Source organism: Canis lupus, chromosome 33 (assembly GCF_048164855.1).
Source record: "Canis lupus baileyi chromosome 33, mCanLup2.hap1, whole genome shotgun sequence".
NCBI lineage: Eukaryota > Metazoa > Chordata > Mammalia > Carnivora > Canidae > Canis > Canis lupus.
The window spans coordinates 13,849,061-13,876,713 of NC_132870.1; the positions used below are offsets into that span (position 1 = coordinate 13,849,061).

A 27,653-nucleotide genomic window follows, 5' to 3' on the forward strand; every position below is an offset into this window, starting at 1 on the left:
TGCCAATTTACATATATATTAAATATGTATTAGATTAGATATATTCCTTTTTTATTTTCACTTTGTCAATTTTTCTTTTATTTTGTTTTAGATAACAGTTACAATTACATAGAAGCCAATGGCAAATATTTCTATTGCTGGCTTAATAATAGTGATTTAAATTTACTAATTTATTTACAAGTAAAATGCCTTAAGTTTTACAACAATATTAACACAGAAAATACAGGGCAGCCTGGGTGGCTCAGTGGTTTAGTGCCGTCTTCAGCCCAAGGCCTGATCCTGGAGACCCAGGATCAAGTCCCATGTCGGGCTCCCTGCATGGAGCCTGCTTCTCCCTCTGCCTGTGTCTCTGCCTCTCCCTCTCTCTCTCTCTCTGTCACTCATGAGTAAATAAAATCTTAAAAAAATAAAATATTTTAACCCACATGGAATTTTTGTTTATCTCCAGATAGGATTTTAGTTTATGGGGAAATTTTTAGAGGGGATATAGAAAAAAGGAAAAAGGAAAGTACCTTATTTCAAGAAAATGGTAGGAAACATACTAAAGTTTCTGTCGATAATTAAGTAGGACAATATACATGGAGAATAGGAGATTATCTATCATTTGAAATACAAAGTAATCACAGAAAGCAACCATTCATTTTTACCTTTCTAATGAACAAAAAGAGAAGATTAGTTAAGGTCAATTTATTGAAGTTATCAGTGCAAAAAAATGTAGGTTTTGTAACATAAAATTTAAAAAAGTTATGATATGAAACTTAATTTTATTGAAATTCCACATAAAAACAAAGCATATATAATTTTCTAGTGCTGACTTCTAGCCACTTTATTTTCCTTGGTGAAAGGTGTCAGGAAATAATAGTCTTAGAATTACTTATGTATCTTTCCTTCTAAATGCAGGAGAAATTGCTAACATAATATATGGCTCCTTATTTACTGTGATTTGAAAAACTGAAAGCCACAAAATATCTGTGTTAAGCAGACAGAATGCCTTAATTTTTGTGTGTGGAGTTATTCCTTCCGAACAAGAAATAATATGGTAAAATAAAAATGTTGTACCAGTCCCTTATCAGCTACCAACACATTATTTGGATTAATTACCTAAGAAGAGTCATGGTGATGAGGCCCAGGACACAACATCAGTGTGTTTTGACATAAGACTTCAGAAAAAGTAAATGGCCTTTGACTTATAGCATCCCAGTAATGAATTCTAAATATCCAGGGAGCAGTAATGCTCTAAAGCAAACCTGGTGAAGATCACAAAAAGGGACATGACAGGAATGCACCAAAGGGTGTGAAGGCATTGGAAAAACTATATTACATTTTACAGTTTAGTCTTGGGCCTGATGAATGTAAAAACACAGGGGTCTTTAATACACACCCCAGATACCTTTCACTTTCATTTAAGGAAAAAATATTTAAGTTTATATATGTAATATGATATAAATTACATACATATAAATTACATATGATATAAAATACATACATACATATATTACAAATATCTATATATGTAATATAAATTACATATATAGATATATACCTTATATCTATAATTTATATATAACTATATATAGATTAGAATTATATATGTAGTAGCTCACAGAATTAAGGAAAAGCCGAACAGTCCCCAAAGAGAACAGAAACCTGGTAATCTCAGGGAACTGAGATAGCAGGGCCAGCTATATAATTTGCAGGGCCCAGTGAAAAATGGAAATGCAAGTTTCCTTCTTCAAAAATTATTGAGAATTTCAAGGTGGTGACAGCAGACCATTAGACCAAGGGTAGGACCATTCTCAGAGCCAGATGCTGTCACTGGACAGGATGCAAGACCATGAATCTGGTCCTAGGCTGTGGGAATGAATGGATTTGCTCTTTAGGTCTCTACCATAGAGTAAGTCAGTTACAATGGTTTTCTGTCCCTATGCTGTATTGCTCAAGATTCATATTTCTGGGAACCAGCGTGTGTAGGCCAAGCTCAAGTCACATCACCACATGGAACAAGAGAGAGAGGACCTTTTAAAGCAGTCCCATCAAAACTACATGCAATCATGGAGGAGAGGAAGGCCTTTCACAAAGGAAAATAAAGTCATTCTTATAAAAAAAAGGGGGAGAATTTCTTTGTGTTCAGAACACAACAGATGTTTACATTAGAAGAGAGAGAGAAAAAAATAGTCAATTCTGAGTCGAATATGGCCAGCTTCTAAGAACTTGCCTCTTATAACATGAATAGTTTATTTATAACAGTTCTCCATTCACACCTCCCATGGATCATAGATAGTCTGCTTTAAATATCCCAAAATCATTAACTTCAATGATCCTAAGAGACTTTTTTAACCAAATTATTTTAGGTTAAATTTCCCAATATAAATTACTGTAATTTCCTACTCTTCTATGAAACTATTGAAGAATAAGATTGAAAAAATATTTTAGATGAAAAAGGAAATTTAAAAAAATCATAATTATTACTCTGAGGAAATATTTGCTTATGTTTTCCAATCAGAATGTATTTATGACTGAGAGTCTGGTGTAGTGAGTTCATTGAATTTTTGCCAAGGTGCTGTGTCTAGGGAGATAAAGGGTTAGGATATGGACTCTGGAAACAGAATTTTTGGATTTCTTTTCTTTTCCTTTTTTTTAAAGATTTTTTTATTCATTTATTCATGAGAGACACACAGAGAGAGGCAGAGACACAGGCACAGGGAAAAGCAGGCTCCCCACAGGGAACCCAATATGGGACTCCCTCCCAGGACTCCAGGATCAAGCATCCCAAGAATCTTTGGATTTCACAATTTTGCTACTTGCATTCTGTCCAGTCTCTGTATCTGAGATTCCTCCTCTGTAAATTATTAATATAATAATTGACTATTAAAATAGCTTAAAAGGTGACATAATTTAGGGTATAATAGGACTGATAATTAAGGGAAACAAGTTTTATTTATTTTAGGCATCAAAAAGTAACAAAAACAACCTAACATTGTCATTTTGGGAAGGTGTGTTTTAGAATAGAACTTCATTTTTTTCTGAGGAATCTTTTTTCCTGTTACTCTTTCTAAATGGATCATTTTCTCTGGGGAGGAAAGAGTAAAATGGAGGTGTTCTTTTATCAGTGCTTCTTCAGTTGCTTAAAGTAAAGGGCCGAGTATTTTCTTTTTCATCATCATCTCTGCTTCGAAAGCAATTGGACATTGATACCAATCTCTGTTTCTGCTGCTTGTGTAAAAGAGAAACCATCCTATGCCACCAGCAACCACTGTTATCTGGTTTTAAATGTCAAGTACACTTCAGCATAGAAAGAAAGAATCTGAGATAACATTCAAAGAGGAATATATTGGAGCCAAAGATAGAATCCAACAATCTAAGTGTCTGTGTCTTCAAGACGAGGGTTAGGAAAAGATTCATCGACAGAAACCTAAAAAATTTTACTGCTTCTAACTTATCTTACCTTGTGATTTATAGCCACATATCATGTTTATATGTATGATTGTAGTATTTGTCTGTGCTGATGCTGTGCCGATGAATAATGGAAAGGTAATTCAGCTACTTTAAACTGAATCATTTGAATCACTTCAGCTATGGCATCCTCACTTCATGTCATTCCTGTCAAGGTCTGGGCCCATATTCTTTTCTAGCCTCAAGGATTTTTTGTTTGTTCCTTGCAACAGATATTTATACTTTGACAGTTCTGTGATGTATAATTATGTATAAACTATGTTATATATTTTTCACTTATACAAATAATCTGACCTGTTATTGATATGAAGCCCAGTGGTTTCTCTATTTCAGAGGGAAAAAGGGTAGGCATTCTTTATCTTTCTTGCCCATCCATGATTAAGTTTATTATTACTTACCAAAAACTACGTTTATAGAATCAGTATCATTTGATGCTGCTTTATGTTGACAGTGTGTTTTTATTAATCATCATGTCCATTATTATACATTTAGCACTGAGATTTGAAATTAATTCACACCTTTTTTTGAGACAATTTTTAATAAGGTATTCAAACATCTTCCTAGGAAATTTTTTGTAATGATATTTTACATACCTAGTTTCTTAGGACATTAACAGCTATTATGAGTGCTAAGTATGCATTGAAAGAATGTATGAATGTTCAACTGAGCTTAAAACATACAGGTTGAAGAAAAGTCAGAGGATTCTTTATCAGAATTTTTCATTTTTTTAAAGATTTTATTTATTTATTCATGAGAGACACAGAGAGGCAGAGACACAATACAGGCAGAAGGAGAAGTGGGCTCCATGCAGGGAGCCCCATTAGGGACTCGATCTTGGGACTCCAGAATCATGCCCTGAGCTGAAGACAGACACTTAACTGCTGAGCCACCCAGGCATCCTGGATTTTTCATTTATTGTCATGTTAATACTACACCAGGAATTTCTTTTTTTTTTTTTAAGATTTTATTTATTTATTAATGAGAGACACACAGAGAGAAAGAGGCAGAGACACTGGCAGAGGGAGAAGAAGGCTCCATGCAGGGAGCCTGACGTGGGACTCAATTACAGGTCTCCAGGATCAGGCCCTGGGCCGAAGGCAGCGCTAAACCACTGAGCCACCCAGGCTGCCCTACACCAGGAATTTCTAAAGATTTGAACATATCTGACCATTAGTATGTTTTTAAGAATAAAAGTTTTGTATTTTTTAAATCCCCAAATCCATACTTGAGGGTTATATTACACAGGAACAATCTCTTAAAGTGTCGGGTTTTCAGAGAAAGCTATTCCTAGAAACCATACACATGTTAACCTGAAGATAAAAGATGCAAACAAGTGTTTATTTAGGATCTGCTTTTATTTGGGATCAAAGAACTGTGATTTGGGGAGCACAGATTCAAGTTGTAACTCACATAATGTCCTGCTTTTGGGTGAGCTTATAGGGTGAGCAAGGGCTTTTATGAGGTAAAGGGGACAATTACACGATTTGAAGAAAAGAAACGGTTTTCTGTGGGCATTAACAATCTGAACCAATCCGGTCACACATCTATTGAGTACCAGTTCCATCTTCAGAAAATCTACAGTCTTGTGATCAGGATATTCATTCTTCCACTGACCTCTCAAGCAATTGCTTGAAACAGTTGCCATTTTACCCAGTCGAAAGGTTTTGGACCACTGCAAACAAATATGGGTAAAAGCAGTGGCTGCTCCAGCTCTTTTCAAATGCCCCCAGTCATGTCAGTTTTCACACACTGGAACTGCTTTTTGCGCTAGCCATCAACAGCCTGGACTATAGACTTGTAATCCAAATGGAAAGGTATCTGTAGGTTTGATTAAACTGTATTATAGCTCACAGTGTGTTAGTAATATCATAACTGACTATTAAAATATCTTAAACATTGATAATTTAAGATTTAAGTAGGACTGATACTCAAAGAAAATAAATTTAAAGAAAATAAACCTATTTATTGATTTTCCAGGTGCTTTCTAATTTTTCTTAATCTTGCTTCAGGCAGAAGGTCATTACTCATCCCCAGTATACTCATGATTCCAAAAGACATTTAATTTTTAGAATTACAGTTCTGGGACAGCTTATTGGCTGGAGCATAATTATGTACTTTTCATTTAGTAGGAAGGACCTTCAAGATAAGTGGGCAGCTGCATTGTTTTCTCTACTATTAAAAATGAGATTATCCTCACTCAAAAAATTGTGTCCCCACTACAACTTTATTTGACATGAAAACATCTCACTGAGAAATCAGAGGAGTTACATTTAAACCCAGAAACCATGACAGTTCCCACCTACACTTTCTCCTTGTGCAACTACTTGAGGTCTATACTCATATTACATCCTAGTTTTCCTTATTAGTAGTATTTCTGTCACTGTTACTTTTTTCATACTACTTGATGTTAATCTCATCTGTCTCTGTTTAACCCCAATTCACTGGCCCACAATATTTTTACAACCTTGACCAGTTTTGCTTGGGAAGGTTCCAAAGATAAATCTGAAAAGTGCTCCATAGGAAACTGTGATATATAAATCTGTTACTTAGCACTAATAAGGTAGAACTCTTAGCAAATGTGTTTAATTTATGGAAGATTGCCATATATTAAGTAATTCATTCACCAAATACTTATTAATTCAACAAATACCTATGGAGAGATTGCTGAATGCAAGGCATTTGGAAATACAGTGATCACCCAAGAGGGTCCCCACCTTCTTTGGTGTTATGGGCAAAGAAAAGAGGCAGCTCTAGAGTCTGTGGTAGTAGGAAGGATTGAAGAGGATTTCCTAGGAGAGGGGTGGAGGTAATCCAGTCTTAAAGGAGAAATATATATTAGCCATGCTATATCAAAAGTCACATAGGGCAGCCCGGGTGGCGCAGCAGTTTAGCGCCGCTTTCAGCCCAGAGCCTGATCCTGGAGACCCGGGATCAAGTCCCACGTCAGGCTCCCTGCATGGATGGAGTCTGCTTCTCCCTCTGCCTGTCTCTGTCTCTGTCTTTCTGTCTGTCTCTCATGAATAAATAAATAAAATATTATTTTTAAAAAGTCACATCTATCCTGGGGAAAATTATGGCTGGTGAGCTTAAGAAGATAGGTTTAATCTATTCTGCTATTGTACTACATGGTTTGTCTTGCAAAGGCTAAATGGGTGATACAGCAAGATGAAATTATGACACAGGGACTGGAGTTCGAGCCCTAGAATTAACATATTTAAAAGTAAACCACATCATTTCTATGTATGTGTGAATGGGTCTGCTGAGATATTTGGGAATACTTGATTTTGTATCATATAGAAAATCTTACTTTTCTGGCTAAAATTGAGTATAGATCATCACAATGCCTTTTGTTACTCATCTCAAGAACGGAACATGTAGAATTTGGTTGATAAGATTGATGTAGCTTTTATTAATCTTTCTCAAATTGATAAAGGTCTATGGCTCTAAAATTTACTCAAAGTCATTATCTCTTACTCTTTTAGCTTTGAAAGTATTGAAAGTTTTACAGTTTCTTAGCCACTATGTATTATGCCAATAATTTTAGGTATTGCCTTTATGCCACGCTACGGAGCAAGAATTGATTTTGTGTTTGGGAACACTATTTTCTAGATTATTCTTTCATGACTGTCACTTATCACACTGAGATTGCCAGATCTCGAATATTTTTAGAGATGAAGGACATAGAACAATCTTTGAAAACCAGATAGTTGCCTGTAAGTTGCATAGCTTCTGAGCATATCATTAATGTTATTAAATTATTAATATTAAATTTTACTTAGAGACATTATTGTCTATGTTAATGTGTTGTGACCAACCCCAGCTGTTTATATTTATAAAATACAGCATTTTTTAAAGATACTTAGATATCTAGAGACAGTGCTTTTTCTAGCATTGATATAAATATTTATTGATATGAGTATTACATATAATTGTACAATGGAATTGGTGGATACATTAATGAATGTGAAAGATATGTACTGTTCCTATTTCCTTGGAACATGCCCCAAATATAGCCATTAAACAAAAATTTACTAAGTGAGGGATCCCTGGGTGGCGCAGCGGTTTGGCGCCTGCCTTTGGCCCAGGGCGCGATCCTGGAGACCCGGGATCGAATCCCACGTCGGGCTCCCGGTGCATGGAGCCTGCTTCTCCCTCTGCCTGTGTCTCTGCCTCTCTCTCTCTCTCTCTCTGTGACTATCATGAATAAATTAAAAAAAAAAAATTTACTAAGTGAAATGTGATTTCACTGTCATTTCTAGGTTTAATCTTATTAGGAATATATTCTTTACTAGTTACACTAGTTAGAATGATTTCAGCTTCAAGTAAGAGAAAAAAGCCTAACTCAAATTTCATTAAATAGTCAAAAAACCTGTTGTCATGTCCTACAAAACCTAAATGTAGTTAGTAGTCAATGTTGGTTAATTCAAAGAAAAAAAATGACATTATCAAGGAGCCAGGTCTACTCTATTTTTTTCTCCTCAGTTTTTTTCACAGCTGAGTCTCTTCCTATGCAGAATCCACCAATTGTTTCAAGAAGTACATCAAGTCAAAACAATATCCAAAAGAAAGATGGCTTTCTTTTCCTGTGTCTCTTTTTACCAGAGAGGGAGTATTTTCTTGAGGAACCCCACCAGTCTTTCTGTCATTTAATGGAGCTGTAATAGAGCCAGCACTTAAACAAATTGGGGAGGTTTTTTGTTTTTATTTTTTCTTGTTTCTACTTTGAAGAAGGAAGGAGGTGTGAATGAATAGTAGGTAGTCAACCAACAATGTCTGCCATGTGTATATATGAATATATAAACTATGTATGTCATACACACACACACACATGTTCCTTTCAGAAACTGCATCAATGGATTCTAGAATTTCCATTGTGGTTCCCTTTTTATCGTTTTCATTTCTCTGATGAGATCAACCATCTATTTATTCATTATGTCAACTTTTTCTTCTAAGGCTGGGAACATAGTTATAATAGCTGCTTAAAATCTTTGATAATTCCAACATATAATGGTCATCTCATAATGACTATGAATTGTTTTTGTCACGCTTTTTAATTCTTTGCATGTCTATTCATTTGAATATCTGCAAGACATTATGGATTACTTATTGTGGATTATGTATTTTATTATCTTTCTTAAAGAAGAATATTGTTCTAGTGAGCAATTATTTTAAAAGTAGATCAGATTGATATCTGGGCTTTTCTTTTTTTTTTTTTTTTTTTTTTAAGTTTGTAACTCTTTTGTATCCTAGTACTATAAGACTTCTTTGTTACTGGTGGATCCTCCCCTAAATATGCATAGACACAAAAACTGCAGCTTCTGTTTTTGCAGATTGCATCCAAGTTCAGCATCCTAAATCACTACAGTGGTAACTCATATAATAATTGCTGTTTTAATTTTGCCCTTTTAGCATCTAGAAAATTTTCTGTGTTTCCCTCCTGCACTGTAATATATTTAAAAATAAGTGTGTTATAATTCATTCAATATTTCTTTATATTTGGAAGAGGAGGTGGAGTGTAGTTCAGCAGAGGTCTCTTCAAAATTAATGTTTTAACTGCATTGTGATAAGTGCTACAAAAGAAGGCTTAGCATAGTAAAAAGGAACCTGTGTATGTTTGTATAGATGCGAAGGTGGTTTCCTTCAGAAGTGTTGTATTTTAAAGGGATATCTGGGAATGCCTGGGTGGCTCAGTTGGTTAGGCATCTGCCTTCAGCTCAGGTCATGATCCCAGGATCCTGGGATTGCATCCTGCATTGGGCTTCCCCGCTCAGCAGGGAGTCTGCTTCTCATCTGCCCTTCCTCGTCCACTCATGCTTCTATGCTCACTCTCTCTCTGAAATAAATAAAACTTTTTTTTTTTTTAAAGGAGGAGATCTGAAAGTGCAAGGGTAAGCAGCTGAATGAAAGCTACTGTAATTGAGGCTTAAAAAACAAGGAGACAGTTGTTATAAAATAAGGTATTTTGAGGCAGACAGTTGCTACATTATGGAGGACTTTGTTGGTAATGTTAAGATATTTGTATTTTAGCTTGTGTTTCTCCATATCTTGCTTTTTTTTCTACCCATTACTTCAGGTAGTAGTGAAGTCTTTCTCAAATGTAAATTTATATTTAAATATAAAGTGCTACAAAGTTTTTATAACCACTACACTTGTACTACTGCAGAGGGATGAATGATGGTTCCATCCCTTCCAGGAATTCAGTTAAATATCCAACCATAAAACGATTTGACATATAAGGTGTCCCCCCCCCCAAAATGACACTTTCAAATAAACAATATATTTTGAAAGGAAATGTGAGAAGAATAGCTTATTTATCAACAATAGCCTTTTTGTAGTTAGTTTCTTAAGCAGACAGTTTTTAGTTCTGGAATGCCAATCTGTTAATATAGATTTGTATCTTTGTGTCTCTCTCAGAATTATTCAAGTTAAAATTTAATTTACCGTAAATAACCCAGTGCTTTTTGAAATGCAAATAAAATAAAAATCAGTTTCTTCCAAACGTAAAGTTTTTAGAAACTATTATTTTCTGCAGATCTACTTAATGAAGCTTTGGAAGGCAGTTGTATGCGCATGTTTATTTATTGTGGTGGGCAAATAGAGATTACTTTTTCTTTCCGTTCCTTGGAAATCTGCTTCAGAAATCACAGCCACATTATAAATTGTAAATCATTGAGATAGCTTATGGCCATAGACATTCTCCGTAATGAAAGGTGTCAGTGCAGTAAATAAGGAATGGCTTCTAAGAGAGCTAAGAGCATCAGTCCTTTGCAACTGACATGATCTTGTATTTTTTTAGCCATTTGGACAATTATATTGGGAAGTTTTCAAATGATGTGATGGAAAGAAAATTTTTCACTATCAAAATGATAGTGCTTCTTATAACTGAGAAAAAAAATAATGAAAATAATGTTTTATTTTTTCTCCCTTGTAAGGAAAAATCCTTTAATCACTCTAAGGTTATGTCAAGATATCTATTTTCTTATTAAAGTTGTTTGTCATATTGAAAATAGAATTGCAGCAGAACTTTTGAACTAGATTAGAAAATTCGTTTCAGACAAAGAATTCTACTGATAAAAGTACAAAGTGAATTCACTATTGCAGTTTTAGTTAAATGTGTAAAGTGGCAGTTGAAACTCAAGTTTTTTAAGTTGAAACTTTCAAGAATACATTTAATGTAACGTTTATGAGCTGCACTGTTAATCTTACTCGAAACTTTTATTTTTGTGGTTCTTACAGACTGAGAAAGGACCATAAGTTTCAATTCAACTTTATCTAAATGTTGGTAATTTTTAAATTAAACTTTTTTATTCTGAGATAATTATAGATTCAGTGCAGTTGTAAGAAATAATAACAGAATGATTACATATACTCTTTATCTGAATAGCTTAATTTTCATTCTTGTGCTTATCAAAATAATTTTATTTCTCTTTTTGTCTGGAGCACAGGGTCCAGTACTTTCTTATTGAGGTGAAATTTTCTTTTTTAAAAAATTATTTACCAGTTCAATTATTGAAGCATAGTTGGCACACAATACTATATTAGTTAATATCAGTATATCAATACTGTATCAGCAGTGATTTGACAACGCTATCCATTATGCTAAGCTCACCGCAGGTGTGGCTGCTGTCTGTCACCATACAACGCTATTATAATACTATTGGCAGTATTCCCTATGCTATACCATTTATCCTCATGACTTACTATTCATTTCATAACTGTAAGCCTTTACCTTCTACTCCCATTCATCCATTTTACCCATTCTGTGATCTTCCCCCCACTCAGGCAACCACTGTTTTCTATATTTAAAGTGTCTATTTTTATGGGGTTTTTTTTTTTTTTTTAGTTTTCTGTTTGATATTTTTTAAGATTCCACATGTAAGCAAAATCATATGATATTTATCTTTCTCCATCTGACTTCTTTCAATTAGCATAATGCCTCCTAGATATATCCATGTTGTCACAAATGGCAAGATCTTATTATTTTTAATTACTGAATAATATTCCATTATATACATAAACCACATCTTCTTTATCCATTCATCTATTGATGGACACTTAGGTTGCTTCCATATCTTGGATATTATAAATAATGCTGTAATAAACATCAAAGTGCATATATATTTTTAAGTTAATGTTTTTGTTTTATTTGGGTAAATACCCAGTGTGGAAATATTGGATCTATGGCATTTCTATTTCTCAATATTATGAGGAACCACCATACTATTACCTACAGGGGCAGCACTAATTTACATCCTTTATGACAGTATACTAGCATTCCTTTATCTCTACATCTCGCCAGCAGTTATTATTTCTTGTCCTTTTGATTTTAGCCATTCTGATAGGTGTAAAGTGACATCTCCTTGAGGTTTGATTTGTATTTCCCTGATGATGAGTGATATCAAGTATCTTTTCATGTGTCTGTCATCTATATGTCTTTTTGAAAAAAAAAAAAAGTCTATTAAGGTCCTCTGCCCATTTTTTAATTGGATTATTTGTTTTTTTGGTGTTCAGTTGTATAAGTTCTTTACATATTTTTGATTTTAATTCCTTATTAGATATATCATTTGCAATATATTTCCCATCCACCAGGTTGCCTTTTCATTTTGCTGATGGCTTCCTTTGTTGTAGAAAAGCTAACTGTTAAATTTTAAATTATAAAGACTTGGACAGCATTCATGAGCAACAGACAAGTGTAAAAGTTACTGAAAAATTCTACTGAAGATCCATGGAGTTGACACAGAGGGGGGGACTATATATAAATGTGTTCGGTGGAGTTATAGTGTCGTTGTTTGTTTATACTGGTTATGCTGATTAATGAACCACTGTATCAGGCCTCAATATCCGCCACAACCCCTGCATTTTTGGCCAAGTTAAGGGACTGTGTAACATCTTTGATAGAATGCATATTTGTTCACTTTTCTGAAACTATAATAATTCAGAGAGTTGACAGGCAGAGGGCTATATGTTCCAAAATGCACAGATTGTATTATCCAGTGATCCCTGCTAATGCAGGGACAGGAGAGTACCTGAACCTAGCTTTATCCTACTGGCCTTATAGGTGGTCTGTGTGAAAGGCAACTTTGACTTTATAGTAAAAGATTTTTCTCTTTTTCTTATCAACTACAGAGATTGTTTTTTTATTAGGTGAATTTGCCCAGAGACACTTGGGTATCTTTGGTCCAGTAAAAGTCTATTGTTAAAAAGATTGAGATTTAAAATATATAACAGTAGTAAGCCTTACAGACCTAGTGATCAGAAATATAATAGTCATAAACATACAGTAGGATGGCTGTGCTATCCTGTGCTACTGAGTAGTCACCCTGTTAATGGCCCGTTTCACCAACTACCTCAACCTAATTAAGAATGATTTTAATTATGGTGGTCTTGTAGCCAACTATTTTTCCCATAGAAGTAAAATGTTTTGAGGTAAAAATATTCATTTTTCATGGACAAAAGAAAATTACAGTTCACCCTTGAACAACCTAGGAGTTACAGGCACTGACACCCTGAACAGTCAAAAATCTGTGGGTAACTTGATTCCCCCCTCAAATTTTTTTTAAAGATTTTATTTATTTATTCATAAGAGACAGGGAGAGAGAGAAGCAGAGGGAGAAGCAGGCTCCATGAAAGGAGCCTGATGTGAGATTCGATCCCAGGACTCCAAGATCATACCCTGGGCCGAAGGCAGGCACTAAACCACTGAGCCACTCAGGGATACCCTACTGACCCCAAATTAACTACAAGTGGCCTAGGATTGAATGGAAGCATTACTAGTAACAGTCAACTGACACATACTTTGTATGTTATGTATATTACGTACTGTATTCTTATAATAAAGTAAGCTAGGGAAAATAAAATGTTATGAAGAAAGTCACAAAGAAGAGAAAAAACATACATTGTACTATAATTATCGAAAACAGTCCACATATAAGTGGATCCACACAGTTCAAATCCATGCTGTTCAAGGGTCAACTGTAACTGATACTTTTTTGGTATCACCTACTAAAAAGTTAATAACTGTGGTGAGCCTCTTGAGGTCAGTGACTGTATCCTATTAAGCTCTGCAACTTAAGCCACAGTTGCTCTGCTGGACACAATATGTATGTTTTCTGTAATTTTGAAAATATGCCATTATTTTCTCTTATTGGAATTAGAAATACATTCAGTTTTTTGAAGCATAAAACAAATGGCTAGTTTATCTTCTGAATGCATTTTTGTGTATATAGCCCATTCTTATCTGAAAATTACTGAGATGCTTAGATTTGTAAATGTCAAACTTTACTCCACAGAACCTCAGTAAACTCCTGAAATTAGTCACAGATCTAACACCTGTGTGGTTTCTGAAAGGTTTTGTCAGTCTTCACTGATGTTTAGATCTGTGATTGGACAAATAGGTTCAAAGAAGTAGAACTCTAACTAAAAGGAATTATAAAAACATTAGCTTAATTACTTTATTGTAAGAGTGCTGGGAAATTTTGAACTGTGGATGGCAGCCCTGCAATGCATAACAATTCTCCTTGCATAAAAATTTATGTATACACGAGAGACATATTGCATAGGTTTTCACAAAAATGTGTTTTATTTATTCACTCATTGTATTCATTTTTTCGACTTCAGTTGTACAATTATTTACCAAATCGGCCTACTATGTGCCAGAATAGTTCACATAAGGTAGTTCACAACTAAAACCTGTTAAATCTTTGAAATCCTATCATAAGTAAAGTATTACACATACTGTGAAATCTAATTTTTATATTCCATTTTATTCTCAGTCTTCGAGAAAACAGGATAGAAAACACTAGGATGAAATGGAAACCTTTAAGAATTATTGTATAGTTTACAAGTGCATATTTAAGATAAATGTCATATTAGATAAAGTATATTTTAAAAGTGATAAAAATGATTTATTGTATAATTGTAGGGTTTTTCATTTGTATCTTTTTGGTTTATTAGTTTTAGTTTTTGGCTTATTTACTTGTTTTTCACATGAGATCCACTCATGTAGTGGTTTAGAGCTGAGTGCCCTGTCTGCATTCACATTTTTTTTAAGATTTTTTTTTAATTTATTCATGAGAGAGAGAGAGAGAGAGAGAGAGAGAGAGGCAGAGACACAGGCAGAGGAAGTAGCAGGCTCCATGCTGGGAGCCCGATGTGGGACTCGATCCCTGGACTCCAGGATCATGCCCTGGACCAAAGGCAGGCGCTAAACCTCTGAGCCACCCAGGGATCCCCCCCTGTCTGCATTCAAATCTCAGCTCTGTCCCTTCTTTGCTGTGTGACCATAAGCATGTGACTTAACCTCTCTGATATTAAACTCCCTTAACTGTGAAATGGGGATGATAACAGTACTATCTAAAAGAGTTTTATTAAGGGGTTTAACATGTAAAAACCCTTATAAGATTACCTGGGATGCACTAAGCATTGTTATATATAATTACATTATATGAGGGAAAAAAATAAAGTCATATCTCACAAGAGTGCCTACTTTGTTCATCTCAAGCTTACTTCTTACTAGCTTTTTAACTCTGAGGTAAGTTATTTATCTGGTCCTGTTTCCTCATGTAAGATTAAGATGCTTATTACATTACCTCTTGAATTTGTTCAAGGTTTGAATGAATGACCCACATGAAATGGTTAGCATAGTATTTGGCCTATAAATGAACCCTCAAAAATTTTTAGCTATTACTATTTTTCTTAAGATTATTTATTCACTTTAGAGGGAGAGAGTATGAGTGGGGTGGGGGAGAGGAAGAGGGAGAGAGGAAGCAGACTTCCCTCTGAGTGCAGAGCCTGAGGCAGGGCTCAATCTCATAACCTGAGCCAAAACCAAGAGCTGGTGGTTTAGCAGGCTGAGCCACCCAGGCACTCCTATTACTATTTATTTATTATTTTATTATAGATACAAAATGAAGACGGTAATTACTATTTTATTACTTCAAGGGACAATTATGATCAATGAATGTATCTGTGAAGATAAACAATTTAGTGTAATCCAAAAGTGTTTTTTATTTATTAATTATTCAATACTTTAAAAATTAATTATACTATTGTGGGGGTAAGTCAGTGAATCAGTTGGTTAAGTGTTGGACTTGTGATTTTGTCTCAGGTCATGATTTCATGGGTCTGGAGATCGAGTCCAGACTAAAGCTCTGTCTAGAGTCTGCTTGGGATTCTCTGCTTCTCCCCGTTCACGCATTCTCTCTCTCTGTCTCTCAGTCACTCTCTCTTTCTCTCAAATAAATAAATATAATGTTTAAAAAATTAATTATACTATTATGAATAATCAGAATTGAGTAAGATTAATTGAGGATATATTTCTTATTGGCATCTTTTCCTAATCTTGATGGCAAGTTACAAGGCTACTCTGTTTTTTGTTTTTTCCATTTAGGTTGCTAAGTGACCTTGTCATATAATTCAGGAAATAATATACATAAAAGCCAGTAAAAGTGAGCACAAGTCCTAAACTATTTTTTATAAATACCCTGAGCTATGCTATCATGTTGTCATTATTGTATAGGCCCCTTGGTTTTGAGAAATGGAAACAAATTCAGAAAAACTCAATGAAAGGGACTATTTTCATAAGCACCTCTTTGGTATGATTTTTAAAAGATTGCTGATCTGCACATTTTGAAAATTGTCAACTTTAGTATCTTTTCTTTTACATATACTGTCAATATGAGTCATGTTGGAGGATTTTGAAAGTGCAATATTTTCAAGTAATTGTTGATTATCAAGTAGAACAAGATAAATATGTGTGTTGTGTGTTTTTCCTCACATTACTATGTTAAAAATTTAATGATCATTTGATAAATGTACTAATTACATATGAAGTTATGTATCTTCCATTTATTTTACTATTTTCATATAAAATTTTATGTGTACAAATCTTTCTTAACTCCTAAAATGGCCATTGATTGCTTTACTACTTTAAAATAATAATTAAAATTATTTTCTTAATTTTTGCTTTCTTAATCTTTTTTTAAAATGAATTTTTAAACATTTTCAGAAAAAAAATTATGAAATTTCTTTTTTGGTAATTTTTGTTGATTTTCAACATTTTAAGAGTTAATTTAAGAAAGTATAAGCACATTGATATCATGTATAAGTGAAATTCTAGAAAGGGGAAAAATCACATTCTAAAATAGTGATTATCATTGAATACTAAAAATACAATTAACCAATTTAATAATTTTGACAGAAGGGTCTCAGAATTTTCAGATTAATAAAAGGAAATGATGCCAGTCACAAGGAATTTTTTCTAGCTCACTCCTGACATTGATCAACAGCTTGGAAAATACTGCTGTGAATATGCTACATTTGTAATTTTTTTTTTTTTCTTGTTAGGAATCTGTCCCTGAAATTAACAAAAGACATTGATCAAGAAGTCAGGTGTTCCCATATCAGCCGAATGCCCAGCAGTCCATCTGCAGACTGGCCCCTGCAAGGTGTGGAAGAAAACGGAGGCCTTGATTCTCTGCCCTTCAGACTGATGTTACAGGACTGCACAGCCGTCAAGACGTTATTATTAAAGATGAAGAGAGTTCTTCAAGAGGTAATGGTTTACGTAAGATTAATGTCTTTCAGTGCTGGTAGACAAGGGAGTCTATGGACTGGTTAGTCCTGCTCTGTTGGTAATTAACTGCATGATACTTGGGCAGGGGTCAAGTATCCTCTTGCAGCTTAGCTTTTCTTATATGTCAAATGAAGGATGTGGAGCTCTGCTTTATAAGGTACTCTTCAGCTCTGAAATTCTAAGATGTTGTGAAGGAATTGAGAAAGAATAAATTGACACCAAACCTGGGCAAAGTTGGTTAAAGAGAAATGAGCATCATCTGTTAATTTGTTGTTATAAAGCTACTGAGAGACCTATTAAATGGACTTCATTTTTTTAAGAGAGGTCGGGGAGGGGCAGAAAGTGCAGGAAAGAGAATCCTAAACAGGCTTCATGCCAGGCTCTGGGCTTATTCCCACTTACCCTGAGATCATGACCTGAGCCAAAATTAAGAGTCTGATATCCAATGGAGTAAGTCACCCAGGTGCCTTAAATGGATTTCATTTTAATAATACTGAGGCTTATTTTATATACCATAAAAGTAATGTAGTCATTTGTCCCAGTAATAATCAGTCTAGAAAAATCTAATCTGAATGTCTGATTGATTTTTGCTCACTGAATACAGTTGCCCTCCTATAGTCTGTGCTCAGATGATGAATTAGGAAAATGCGTAATGGATTATTTCCTCTTTATGCCCAGTAATCAACCATTTTTTAGGATTTTAAGTATATTATGGATTTATTTTTATAATGCCAATACTGTTTTCTTTGGGGATTTCTATAAACTATATACATATTAATATTGTTTCAAACATGTAAAATGAGAGGTCAGAAATTTTAAATGACTTTCCTCTACTAGGTGTGAATTCAAGACAACAGCCTGAGATTTCTGACTCCAAAGTTAGTGAGTTTTTACTGTATCCCATTATTGTTCAATTGATTTGCATTAATTGATAGGAGTCAATATTAAATAATGTGAGAACAGAAAAATATAACTATTTAGAATGAGTAGTAGTATGGTTCCTTTATAAAGATGATCACTAATAATTAGCTTTTCAAACACTTATGTAATAATACTGCTAGCAGCTACCACTAGAGGCCAGAAATGGAATTAAGAAGAGAGAAGGGAATTTAAGAGGAATGATACCAGAGACTTTTGGGGGCCTTTGGTCTAGTGTTCTTCTCAGCTGTTAAAATAAAAACTGGATATCTGCATTCCATACCACTTTATATTGCTGAGTGGTTTTGTGTCTAGAATCTATCTATACAGGGACATGTGTGCAGGAGTAGTGCTTTTATATTTGATCACTGTTAGAATTTCAGGAATTTTATAAGGTGCCAGTTAAGGACAGGCATAAAAATTAAATTATATGCATTTATAATGGAGCACATTATATTTTAGTAGGGTAACCAATACTCAAAACCCATTATTTTCTATTTATTTTACTAAATTCTATTAATTATATCTATTGGATCTATATGTGGAAATACTCTGTAAGAGCTGTTGTGCATATTTTCCAATATTAGGTTCATTTATGTCATTTTGGTAGCTTGAAATCAGCCACATGGGAATATTATGCCACAGGAATTGACAAACACTTTAAATTAGAGCTTTTAATTTTTGGTAAGCCTGTTAAATATTTAAGAGCACACTGTATGTATGACTGTGTGGTTTCCATACTGACAACATGAGTGTTTTGCTGCACTTGTCAAAGCTCCCTGACCTCTGACTTACCATGCAGCCTGAATCTCTTTGAACAAAGCAAACTTAATAACATTTGTTGTTTTAAAAGATATTGATCTCAAAGTCTGTAATGTCCAACTACTCAGCTAGAGCTTTCTACCTCTCCCTTGGTCTGAGTTTTAATTAAAAAATCAACAAGTAAAAAAAAAAAAAAAAAAAAAATCAACAAGTAAAAGGAAAGTAGGAAAAACTGACAGAAGATGTCAAAGGGTATTTAATTTTATAATTTAAAAACATTCAGGGATCCCTGGGTGGCGCAGCGGTTTGGCGCCTGCCTTTGGCCCAGGGCGCGATCCTGGAGACCGGGGATCGAATCCCACGTCAGGCTCCCGGTGCATGGAGCCTGCTTCTCCCTCTGCCTGTGTCTCTGCCTCATTCTCTCTCTCTCTCTGTGACTATCACAAATAAATAAAAATTAAAAAAAAATTAAAAAAAAAACATTCAGTGATATTCACTATAGAGTCAGTGTTCTGAATATATTAAGCTTGTTTTTATACTTCCATTTGTTTATATTCATTAAAGAATATTTGAAGAAACTGAAGAGAATTGGTTTTTAAAGCTGTTGAATAATGAGCAATGATTACATGTTCGTTAAGCCCATCCAGAAAGCGGGGTCTTATTCTTTATTGTCAACAAGAAAAGCAATATTATGATATGATTAGCATAGACAACTGTTCTAGTTGTCTTTTTAATAGATGCCTTTAAAGAAAATTGTTTATTTAAATATTCTCTAGGCCCCTGGCTCAGTCAGTAGAACATGCAACTCTTGATCTGTGTTGTTTTTTTGTTTTAAAGATTTTATTTATTTATTAATGAGAGACACAGAGAGAGAGAGAGAGGCAGAGACACAGGCAGAGGGAGAAGCAGGCTCCATGCAGGGAGCTTGATATGGGACTCGATCCCAGGACTCCAGGATCACACCCTAGGCCAAAGGCAGGCACTAAACTGTTGAGCCGCCCAGGGATCCCTTGATCTCAGTGTTGTGAATTTGAGTTAAATGTAGAGATTACTTAAATAAATAAATTTATAAAAAATGTTCTCTAAGCCAGGAGCTTTCAAAAGGCAATATATATTTCATTACTTAATTAGGGCTTAATAGCAATTACTTGTCTTAGATTAATAATTCCTGTTTTAATACAGAACAGTTATTCCTATTTTAATTATTTTTTATGATGCATAGTAGTCCTACTTTTATACACAGATTAGTTTTTAACTGAAGAAGATTTCAATTATTTGAGTTTTAAATTTAAAAGGAGTTGATGAATTGAATTGAATACATCCCAGTAAAAAATGCTCCTATTTGAGATTTTTCCCAGTGGTGCTCTGTTGATGTCTTAAATTTTAATTTTGAGGCGGGTTAAATGTGGATAATTTGAATGGAATCTCACACTTTTAATTTTGTCCCTTTTTGAAGATTAGTTTCTATTATTAAAATGCACATGCATGTTCCAAACAAATCCAAACATTAACTCCTTTATTTAAAAAAAAAAAAAAGGCTGACTTGAACCCTTAGAAATTTTATTGTCATTTTATTCTTCAGCATAGTGATAAAAAATGTAGCAAGGGGGAAAACTATGTTATTTTTTACTTTCTCTTTTGTTAATTTATTCCACATAATTCTATCTGTATAAGAAGAGAATGTTTAATATTTACAGAGAAAGTTTCTGTTCTCTTCCCTTTTAGTTTGCTCTGTTCTCTTTTTGTCACTCTTTTATGAAATTTGTTCATCCTGTAGTAACTAATCAAGAAGTCTACTGGGAAGAGATTTCAAGTGAGATGAGTAGTATAATTTCTAGAAAGGTAACAGCTAATAAAAATATTTATCTAAGATTGCTTGTAATCTCCTACTATTACCTATGCTTTTTTAGTTTATATTTAACAAATAAGAACTGAGAATGTACCCAGCAAATTTCCTGAATCATGAGACATCAAAGGGGAAAAAAAAAAAAAAGAAAAAAAGAAAGGGGGAAAAGTTAGATAAATGTTAAACATGTAAAAAAAGAAGTTAATGTCCTGAGAGGAGTCTGTTCTCATAATAAAGCTAGATTAGTGAAAATCAGAGAATAATTTATTGAGAATCAATATAATTTACAAAGCCATAAATATTTAAGTTTGTAATTAACTAAAGTGTTCTTACCTATTTTCATTTTTCTTTTCTCAACAACCTAATAGCTCAAACTATTTAATTTTATTATCTCCAAAAATAATAATGGAACATTTCAAAGGTATTTTTCTTATTTTTAAATTTTAAATATGATTAACAAATATATGGTGATTTGGAGTGCTTTTAACTTCACCATTCATCATTATTCAATGGGCATTTAAGAGTTTTGGGCTTTTTTTGTTTTTTGGGGGAGGGTTAAGCACATTTCAATAAAATGATTCCAACGAATTTATCACTGACATATTTGCTATCAACACATTTCAAGAGCAGATGAAAAGCCTATAGAATACTAGCTCCAGTAATAGATAATTATAGACAGGAAAAGCAATAGTGGACAATCTTAAAGTAAGGAATTTTACCCAAAGCAGGTAATTACCCATGTAAATGTCAATAGCAGTCAAATAATTAAACTTCTTTTTGTATTTCTCTTTTAAAAATAATAAAATCACAAGTTTCTTTTCTCTGCTTTATGTTTGTTTGTTTGTGCTTGCTTAAAAAATGTGTTTAAAGTAAAACTTGGGAAAAGACGTGCCATTAAAACTGCAAACACCGGAAAATGAATGGTTGTACTGTCAGATAGTTACAAATATAAGACGTATTACCCCAATCAAAGTCCTATATTTCAAACTGATAAAAGAGTCAGTTCATCAGGAAACCATAATTATACATGTGGATGGCCTGTTTATGTAGCTTGTAAATATATGGTGCAAAATCTGGCAGGACTAAATGAAGAAATAGACAAATTCACATCATAGTTGATTTAACTCTGTTAAGAATTGATAAAATCGGAAAAGTTTCAGGAGATTTGAAAATTACCAATTTCTTTAATCTCATTGACATTCATGGACTATTGTAATTAATAATAGAATTATACAGTCTTTTCAAATCCATATGGAACATCACCAAGACAGAATATATGCTGGGTCATAAAAAAAGAATCTCAATAAATTTCAAGTTTAGACATTGTACATATATCTATATATTGAGAACAATGGAATTAAATTAGGAGTCAGGAATGATAAAATAGCTAGAGAAACATTAAATATTGGAAATTGAACAACAAATATCTATATATCTAATGGATCAATGTAAAAACCTTGAGGGGAATTTTAGTGTTTCAAGTGAGATGATAATGATGATGATAACATAATATGATAATCCAAAACTTGTGGTATATAATTAAAATCATGTTTAGAAGAAAATTTATAGTTTTAAAAGTCTATACTTAAAGGAAAAAAGTGTGATAATTGATGATCTAAGTTTCTTCTTTAAGAAACCAGAAAAAAGGACAAATTGAACATGAAGTAACAGAAAGAAACATGAAGAAAAAAAATTAATAACATTGAAAAGAGATAATAGGAATAGAAAATTTATGAAACCCAATTGTTTTTTTTTTTTGAGAGGTTAAAAGAAATAGACTGTAGAAGAATAAAAGAAGAACAACAAAGAAAAAACAAGAAACACAAATCTCATCAATGAGTGAAGGCAGGAATAATCAGTACAAATCCTAAAGACACGAAGGAAAACGAGGGAATACTCTTAACAACAGTATGACAATAAATGTAACAATATAGATGAAAAGCACAAATCTCTTGAAAAAATCTAACTTCTCAAAGTGACACAGTAAGAAAATAAAAGTCTGCATATTCCAATTTATATTAAAGAAATAGATACTATTATTAAGAAAGAAAAATCTAAGCCCAGGAGCTTCAATGCTGAATTTTATCAAGTATTTAAGAAAACTAAGACTAACATTATAGAAAAAAATCAGGAAATACAGGAATACATATCTCAGCCTGTTAGATATGGCTGTATAAACCTATTATAAAAATCTGGGAAAATCTTTACAAGTAAAAGGAAATAACAGAAAAATTCCCTTTATAAATTTAGATGTGAAGATCTTTTAAAATTATTAAATAAAATTGAGCAACATACAGATATACAATGACTTAGCTGGTTTTATTATAAGAGTACAGGTTTGTTTAACATTCTAAAACGAATCAATGTAATTCACCACATTAATGAGCTAAAAGAAAGAAAAAACGTGATTATATAAATACATGAAGAAAGCACATTTGAAAAAAATGAACATCAGTTTATGGGTAAAAAATAAAACCTCTCCACACACTTCTAGTAGAAAGGAACTTCTATTCCTACAGTTAGTATTCATATTTAATGATAGGAAACTAAGCTTCTCCTTAATATTATTAGCAAGGTAAGGGTGTCCACTCTCAACACTTTTAATGAACTTTGTTTTAAAGCCCTAGCTAGATATAAAGCAAGAAAAAGCATTAAAAACTTTAATATTAGAGAGAAAATATAAAACTACTTCTATCAGTAGATTATATAGTTGTTTATATTTACATCTCTAGGAAATCTATGAAAAAGTTAATAATGAACCTAGTAGGAATAATAAAACATGATTTTAGCCTGGTTCAAGGATACAAAATTAAAAGTGCAATCAAAGTATGTATTGCTCCCCAGAAAATTATGTAGTGCTGAAAACAACAAATGTTCGTTATGGTTTCTGTGGTCAGGATTTTGAGAGCAGCTTATCTACCCATTCTGTCTGAAGGCTTCTCATGAGGTTGCACTCAAAATGTCAGCCATGGCTGCAGTCATATGGAAGTTTGACTGTTTTTGAAGATTCACTTCCTACCTCATTCATATGCTGTTTTTCGGAGAACTTAGTTCTACACTACTGATAGCCAGAGCTTCAATTTCTCACCGTGTAGGCAACATAGCAAGTGGATTCCCAAGAGTGTACAATCCAAGAAAAAGAGAGTGATACAAAATTAGCAGTCTTTTTATAATTTAGTCTCGGAAGTAACATGTCATCACTTTTGTGAAATTTATTGGAAATAAAGGCCAGCCTTGTTATTATTGTGTGAGGGCAGTATACAAAGGTCTGGGTACCAGGAGGTGAAAAACTTTGTGGTCTCTGCTGTCCAAGCTGCTATACCTTTTGGCCCCCAGTGATGCTTCCCTCACAGTGCAAAGTATACTTACCCCTCCCAAGGCCACCCAAAGTATCATTTTATTACAGCATCAGAATCTCATGATGTAAAACATGGGAGTTGTAGATAAGGCTTAAGTATAGCAACACAATTCAGTTCTCCACTGGAAGACTTATGAACGAATGCATAGGTTAGCAGTTTCTTGTTTCAGACTTACAGCCTGGGAATGATTCTTCATGACTTTTAGTTCTGCCCTCTGTATTCTTGGTTTGTCCTCCAAGTCTGTCTGTCTCTTCCTTCCTTCCTTCCTTCCTTCCTTCCTTCCTTCCTTCCTTCCTTCCTTCCTTCCTTTCTTTCTTTCTTTCTTTCTTTCTTTCTTTCTTTCTTTTTCTTTCTTTCTTTCTTTCTTTCTTTCTTTCTTTCTTTCTTTCTTTCTTTCTTTCTTTCTTTCTTTCTTTCTTTCTCTTTCTTTCTTTCTTTTCTTTTCTTTTCTTTTCTTTTCTTTCTTAATATATATATAAAATTAGCAAATGTTTGCTTCTGAATAGTTATCCCATTCTTATGTGTGCTTGGAGATGTTGATTTCCAGAGATCAATTTTCATTTTGCACTGTTTCTGTCCCTTTAAATCCAAATTGCAGAATGTTTCTATGAATAAAATTTTATTCAATTATTTTTAGATTTCTTGTGATTCTTATTAGAAATACATCCATTCCAATAGACATTCCATTAGACAAAAGCCACATGTCTTCAAAATAAGTCCTTTAACTTGAAGTAGCTGACAAACAACCCCTTTAAGATTTTAATTGTTTGGTTGAGTGGATCTGTGAGACATACCCTAAAACCTTCAACAGGACACCTTGTGTTTGGCTGAACTAGGTATTCGACAGCATTACCTTTCTATATTTCAGAATAACTCTACATCAAAAAAAAAAAAGTAAAACTTAAAAACTAAAAATTAAAAAAAGAATAACCCTACATCTAATAAATAAACTTCTATGGTATAAAAAATGGTTACAATCTGGATTGGCATAGTTGTTACATAGGCTTATGTTTTTATCAAAGTTCATCAAATTAAACTAAATGTGACAACACATGGAATATCATCACATAACTGATAGCTCCATTGTCAATGCTTCCATTTTGTGGAGTTTCTGTCCTCCTTTTGTGAGACCTGTAAATAAAGTTTGACCATTTATCATGCAGATGGATTTAGGGCATTATTTTCAATTCTTACAAATTGTTATGAGAACTTAATTTTCTTCTCATTTTAAAGTAATGTAAGTTTAAAAAAGACAATATAACACAGTATTCATACAAAGCAATGTATCTATTTCTATACTCCTTAGTGAAATCTCTGGTTTAGATAATGACATATCTTCAATTCACTGAGAATGTATAGGTTTCTGAATAAGAATGTTTTGCTTATATTTGACCTGGCTCTATGAGGCTATAAAATTGATCTTGGAAAATACATAAGAAGGGATAGAAAGTATAATTCCATGGCTCTTCTGTTATTTAAGTAACCTAACTTTTAACAGCCGTCTATGACAGATTAGAAAAGGTAGAGAAAACTTATTTCCTAATTTCCAGCCCCATTTCACTAACAAAGTCCCACTGGAGGGAGTATATTAGATTGGTAAAAATCACTGGTGTTTGAAATCATCAAGATCTGGGGTGGTTCTCACTTCTGCCATTTAATAGCTGCTATAAATTGATTAAGGTTTTTGAGTCTCTGTTTCATCATATGCAACTTTACTAATTATCCCATAGGATTATTTGGACAATAAACAAAATGTTTATAGCAGGTCGTTACAGTGAGAGTGGGGAAAGTATCCATGAACATGAGCTACTGTAATCATCTTGTTTATGTGATTATTAATGACTATGTCAAGCCAGGTGACATATATAAGAAAATTCATAAACACTTGGAAATATACTAGTAAATGCTTTTTAGTAGGACAAAATTTGTATTCTTGAATAATAATTGAATATTAATCATTGTTAATAAAGGTTATACTATTTGAAACTAAAGGTAGAAGTATTATAGTCATTTATGGTTTTCTGGGCTTTCAGTTGAGGTGTAGTATCTTTGAACTGATATTCTTTGGCTAAAGAGCTATGACATGTCAATTGAATTTCTCTTTTCTGTCAATTTTTAGAAAGCATTTTACAGGTAAGAAATAATGGTAATAGACCCTGGTGGTAGCAGTTGAGGCAATGAGAAGGGAAACATGTGTGATTTGATTTGAGAGCAATGCCAACAATAATTGTTGTGAATTGGAATTGGGTGATAATGGAAAGAGAAAAGCAAGGGTAACTGACAGTTGTAATTTGAGTAACCAGTCTGTTCTTGCCACTTCCTGAGACTGGGAAGACCAGGAGAGGAGTAACCTGCATGAGACAGAAAGGAAAGAAGAGCTCTGTAAGCTCTGTCCTAGACATGTAAGGACATGTGTCAAGTAGAAATTCAAATTACTATGTCTACAAACCCAGAAAGATTAGGGCTAGACATATATAAATTGAATATTCAAGATTATATAGATTCTGTTTAAGCTACGGAAGAGAGAACTTGTACCTAAAACCAGAGCAGGATGCTCCAATATTTGATGATAAGAAAATAAAGAAAAAGAGTGTCCAATAAGATGGAAGAATACAAAGAGCATACTGTCAAGAAGCCAAGAGAAAATATGGCTTCCATAATGCCAACCTGAGGGATAGTGCTGAGAAGTAAGTATGACAAGAAAAGATAAGTAACGGATCCTGGAAACCCATTAATTCCAAAAGTATATTACCTAAGCATTAGGAATTTCAGTGTATAAAATGGCCTATTCAAAGTGTTCATTTATAAAACAACAGCCTAGAATAGAAATAGTAACCATTTCCACCTGGTTCTCAGTTGTTAAATTGTTGGTTCATTTATTTACGAAGCATTGGTATTTGAATTTGAAGGATATGAAAATGAATAATACATGTCCTGAAATAATTTTAAAATGTATTTTAAGATGGAGCACCTGGGTGGCTCAGTCAGTTGAATGTCCAACTCTTGATTTCAACTCAGATAATGATCTCATAGTGGAGCCCCATGTTGGCTCCATGATGGGCATGGAGCCTGCTTAAGATTTTCTCTCTTTCTCTCTCCCTCTACCCTACTAAAAGAGGTATATACAGATACATATATAGATATATAATTATACATATAATAATATTAAATTATATATATTTTAAAGTATGACATGTTTAGTTTTGGAAAAATATTATAAATTTTATTAGGCTAATTAAGAATGATCAAAAAAGTCCATCTTACATGAGTACCCATCATATTGGAGTATTATTTCTCTTTTAAAAACTGTTACTTATATTACTTAAGGTTATTATACTGCACAGAAAACATAGCATAGTTATCACATATACTGGTCTGTATTGGAACAGACTTCTCAAATTTTAGTATCAGTTCTCTCATTTAACTTTGGGCAAGCTGCTAGTCTCTCCATGAAAATCTGGTCTCTTCCAGAAATGGAGTAACTAACTGAACGTTCAAAATCACTCAATAATATTTTTTCCACTTGTACCGCATTAGTCTCCCTGATTATAATATGTTCATGTAATAGAATGTTTAATGTTCATGTATTAGTAGGTCACACAAAGAGCATTTTGAGCACAAAAACCAAATCACAGATAAATTCATACAGTATATGGAGTTTAAATTAAATATGCAAAGTTAAATAGTATTAAAGAATATATAGGGATCCCTGGGTGGCGCAGCAGTTTGGCGCCTGCCTTTG

The 27,653-nt window shown here is 33.4% G+C and overlaps 1 protein-coding gene across 6 annotated transcripts in view; it reads left to right on the forward strand.

Annotated features, from left to right (window-relative positions):
• CCSER1 (coiled-coil serine rich protein 1) overlaps window positions 1–27,653 on the forward strand; it is a 1,367,203-nt gene that overhangs the window by 458,007 nt on the left and 881,543 nt on the right. For all 6 annotated transcript variants that reach the window (XM_072810584.1, XM_072810583.1, XM_072810587.1 and 3 more), the window contains one exon: window positions 16,798–17,005. In XM_072810584.1, the coding sequence (XP_072666685.1) occupies window positions 16,798–17,005 (208 nt within the window). The remainder of the gene's footprint in view (window positions 1–16,797; window positions 17,006–27,653) is intronic.